General features: G+C 30.8%; 2 protein-coding genes across 2 annotated transcripts; both read left to right on the top strand.

Moving 5' to 3' along the window:
* Nucleotides 1-207: 207 nt before the first annotated feature.
* LOC131162008 (cytochrome P450 CYP82H23-like) lies at nucleotides 208-4,600 on the top strand. Its single transcript, XM_058118103.1, has 2 exons — nucleotides 208-1,223; nucleotides 2,944-4,600. The coding sequence occupies exons 1-2, from the start codon at nucleotides 255-257 to the stop codon at nucleotides 2,947-2,949; spliced, it is 975 nt and encodes a 324-aa protein (XP_057974086.1). The 5' UTR covers nucleotides 208-254; the 3' UTR covers nucleotides 2,950-4,600.
* LOC131162697 (cytochrome P450 82C3-like) lies at nucleotides 3,752-4,600 on the top strand. Its single transcript, XM_058119302.1, has one exon. It carries the CDS (start codon nucleotides 3,752-3,754, stop codon nucleotides 4,397-4,399), a length of 648 nt encoding a protein of 215 aa, XP_057975285.1. The 3' UTR covers nucleotides 4,400-4,600.
* Nucleotides 4,601-4,932: the final 332 nt, after the last annotated feature.

The following is a 4,932-nucleotide window of genomic DNA, read 5'->3' as shown; positions in this document are numbered from 1 at the left end:
TTCTGAGATTACGTGAACATTAGTTTTCAAATAAGGTATTATTTAATATTTTATTTTATTTTAATAATAAAACTAGAAAAAAAAAACTCCCGGATCAGTCATCCATATAGATATTAACATTTCGTTTGACATTAACAAGATGTAGACGTATTGGCTGTTCTAATAATTTTAAAGATATTTAGTGCCCGACCCTTAGCAACCCCAAGTAATTCATTTCATTCAAGACGCCAATGAGAGAAAAATTGTAGACAGGCATGGAGTTTTTCCTTCTCTTTTTCTCCTCCGCTACTTACACTGCTTCCGCCTTCGCTGTTCTTCTCTTCCTCTATTTCCTGTTATGGATTTCCACAAGTTTCCGAAAGAAGTCTGTCGGCCAAAAAGTAGCAGCCCTCGAAGCCGCCGGAGCGTGGCCGGTGATCGGCCACCTCCATCTCCTCGGAGGATCTCAACTCCCCCACAGGAAGCTGCGGAACATGGCCGACAAGCACGGCCCAATCTTCACGATAAAGCTGGGCATGCACCGGGCCCGGGTCGTGAGCAATCCGGCAATGGCTCGGGAGTGTCTGACCACTCACGACAAAGTCTTCGCCAGCTGCACCAGGGCAGTGGGCGTGGAGCACATGGGCTACAACTACGCCATGTTCAGGTTCGCCCCTTACGGCCCTTACTGGCGCCACGTGCGCAAGATAGCCGTGACCCATCTCCTCTCCAGCCACCGCGTCGAGACCCTCAAGCACATCCCTGAATCCCAAGTGAAGGAGGCCGTAAACGATATCTATCGGAGATGGTCCGGAGCCAGTGGCAGCGGAGGCGGTGGTTCAAATGCGGTGCTGGTGCAGATGAGCAAGTGGTTTGGGGATATAAATCTGAAGGTGATTCTTAGGATGGTGATAGGAGACCGATGTTTGGAAGATGGCGGCGCCGCCGACGATCGGTTTCGGAGGGCGTTGAAGGAGTTTTTCCGACTGATGGGGACGTTCGTGGTGGGAGATGCGATTCCGTTTCTGAGGTGGTTGGATGTGGGAGGATACAAGAGGGAAATGAAAAGAACAGTGGCGGAATTGGATCGCGTGATGGAGGAGTGGTTGGAGGAGCACAAGCGGAAGAGGCCGGTTTCGGCGGAAGACGGCGGCAACTTTATGGATGTGATGTTGTCCGTCGTCGACAGCGGAGATGTGCCGTCCGATCATGATCCTGATGTTTTCATCAAATCTACATGCCTGGTACATATGGATTTTTTTTTTCAATTAAAATTTCTTCGTCATTTAAAGATCAAATTCTTTCTATTTTTTTTGGTGTTCAATTGATATTTACAAAGGGAAAGAGCACTACTCATTTTTCATTTTTTATTAGTACACCCATTATATTAAAGTACACTCAGTTTAGTTCTGAAATATTTTATTTTAATTTTTCAATAAATTAAAAAAAAAGTTAATTAAAATAATTCTTATTTTTATAATATTTGTATAAAATAAATGAATAACAGTAAATATTTTTGATACTATTTGTTTATAAAAATAGTTTTATTTTTATACTAACTTTTTTAAAAAAAATATGAAAATATCATCTTATTTTTTTTAAAATTTGTATAGAAAATTGAAAAATATATTTTAATTACTTTTCTAAATTTTCAAGATCATATTCGACCTTAAATTTTAATTTGTATAGATTGTTTATATAATTTGTGTTAATAAGCTTGTTAGCTATTAATAGATTAAAAAAATTATAAGCTTACTAGCTATTGATAGATTGAAAAATTATAATGTTGTCACATGTTTGGACAAACTTTAATACTCGACCTACTAAAAAATAAATATTTTTTTTTCTGATGCAAAATTATGGAAAAATATAATTATTAATTAATTTAATATTTTCTCCTTTGTGTGCAAGCACACATGCTATTAATTAATGAGACTAGAGGCAGTATTTCAAATTGAATATCTATTTTTTTTTTATATAATTTTTGTATAAAGTTCTATATATTTTTACAAGTTAATAATTAAAATAAAAATATTGGTTAATATTTTTTTTTGGGTGATGTTGGTACGTACCCACATCACTTAAATGGTTCAAATATTGATATAATATTTTTTTTTTATTGATGAGTTCCAAATTTCAGGCAAAAAAACTTTTTTATAAGTATTTTTTGTTGGATAGAGAAAATTGTTAAATGCGTGACCTAAACCTAACTTCCTTTTAAAAGAATGTATAATATATTCAATCCAAATGATCTATTTAATGAGGGTCTACTTATTATCATTATTAATTTTTGTTTTCTAATTTTATTTTTGAATAATGAAAAAATAAATTATAAAAATACAATTATCTATTCAATTCTTATTGTTGGTTTTCAACTATTTATTAAAAAAATTGAAAATTAAATCTGTGATTCTCAATTGCTTTAGCGATATGCTATTAAAAATTTTAGTATTCAAAAATAATTATTTTTCAAATTAAATCATTTGTTTTGTACACACTTTTGATTAAAATTGAAATAAAATAATCATATGAATTTAAATAAAATTAAAATAAAAATGTACATATATTTCAAAAAAATTAAATAATAAAAATTTAAAAATATTTTTACTATTTTTCAATTATCATTAATAATAACATTATTATAAAGTGAATTTTAGAATATAACAATTAATTAAAATGTTTATAATTATTTTTATTTTCATTATAGTTTTTTAAATTTGCATTATTTTGCGCATATATTATTTAATCATATTTTTAAAAATATTATTTGATTTATAGATAAAAATAAATATTTTAAATTCAAATTTTAATTTATTTTAAATTTAAAATATTAATAAAATAGGTTTCTAATTTTGGGTTTTTGATTTCTATTTTTAATTTTTAATTTCTTATTTCTTATTTTTCGTTTTCATAATTTTTAATAGTGATACTAATTAAACTAACCATGAAATTTTCTCCTTAAAGGCATAACACGCTATATGGAGGCCCAAAGTAGAGCTCATCTCACCAAGGTATTGTTTGGTTCACAATTGGAGTTGGAATCAGAATCAAAATAAAATTTCATTGGACTGGAAACAAAATGTCACATTCCTCTCTCATATTTGGTTCGACAACAAAATCGGAATCAAAATTATATTATATTATTTGGTATATATAAATATAAGAATCATAAATGAGTCTAGTTAGTATGAAAAAATTTATTCAATTAATTTAGTATAAAATAATAATATTATAAATATAATTATTATATAATATTATTTTATTAAACTACATAATAAATAATTTTTTATAACAAAATAATTTAGATAATCATGTACTTGATTATCCTTACCTATTGTATTATTATTATTATTATTATTATTATTATTATTATTATTATTATTATTATTATTATTTTGTTTTAACAATGTTATTAATATTATATTGTATCTTACATTTTATAAGTATTATATTTAAATATATAATTTATTAATAAAATATCATATGTTGTGACACTGTAACATAATTTGTTATTTAATATTAAAAAATAATATAATAAAATAACCATAGTAGCAATATATTTTTTATATAATAATATTTTATTATTTTTTGTATATATTTTATAAGTATTTTTTTTAATATTCAATAGTATTTTAATTTTAAAGTAAAAGTCCAGAATTAAAATGTTCAAAAATTAAGTCCAGAATTAAAATGTACAAATTGAAGCATTTCAATTCTGATTATAATTTTGAGAGTCGATTCTCAATTACCAAATACTACAAGTATGTTGTCCATGGTATACATAATTGACCGCAAGCTCTCGTGTTGGGGGGGCGCCAACACCTCAAATGTGACGTTAGTATGGGCTCTCTGCTTGCTCCTCAACAATCCCCACACTCTAAAGAAGGCGCAACAAGAATTGGACGCCCAGGTTGGGAGACAACAACAACTACAGGGAACTCATATCAAACACTTGGTATACATCCAAGCCATCATCAAGGAGACCCTGCGCCTCTACCCCGCCGCACCTCTAGGAATACCTTATGAATCCATAGAAGATTGTACCATCGGTGGCCATTGCGTCCCCTCCGGCACACGCCTAGTGGTGAACCTATGGAAGGTTCATCGAGACCCGCAAGTGTGGCCTGTTCCATACGAGTTTCGACCAGAGAGATTTTTGACAACCCACCAAGATGTGGATGTGAAGGGGCAAAATTTTGAGTTGATCCCGTTCAGCAACGGCAGAAGAATGTGCCCTAGAGTTTCTTTTGCACTTCAGGTTATGCATTTTACACTAGCCAATTTGCTACATGGGTTTGAGATTGCAACTCTAGACGACGAACCAATTCACATGGGGGAGCGCTTTGGGCTAACTGTGACTAAGGCAACGCCGCTGGAAGTCCTCCTCTCTCCTCGCCTGCCTTCTCACCTATATGTATAAGGTAATTTGCCATTGGTGATAGAGTGTATGCTAGAAGACTTTAGGTCTCCAAACGCATGCTTAGTATTTAATACTTTAGCTTTGAGATAATTTTGATTTGGGCCAATTTAAATATAGTGTAATATAAAATTATATTTAACTTTTATAAATGCTGAACATTCCAAATTGATGCTCCAAATACGATTTAAATTTTTCTTTGAACCATAATGGTATTATATTATGTTTATTGAATTGATTGAGAGATATCCTTAAAAGATAAGTCACACACCTATTTATATTCATTTCAAGTCATACTTAGGATTATAATTGAAACTTAAATCATGCCCAAATCATTGCTACCTTTAAATTGCATGGTTACAAGTATAAATTGAATAATAATTCCAACCAAAATTTTAAAATGTTACCAAACATTAAACAACATAATTATTGTAGTTGATTCCTTATAATCTCGCGTAGGTAGCTATTTGCAATTTTTCACTTGATGACCAAGCAAGATCTATAGCGATCCAAAAATTATACTACTAAAAATATTA

The sequence above is a fragment of the Malania oleifera genome, chromosome 8 (assembly GCF_029873635.1).
Source record: "Malania oleifera isolate guangnan ecotype guangnan chromosome 8, ASM2987363v1, whole genome shotgun sequence".
NCBI lineage: Eukaryota > Viridiplantae > Streptophyta > Magnoliopsida > Santalales > Ximeniaceae > Malania > Malania oleifera.
The sequence above is the reverse complement of the archived record's forward strand: the minus strand, read 5'-3'. Positions and strand labels throughout refer to the sequence as shown.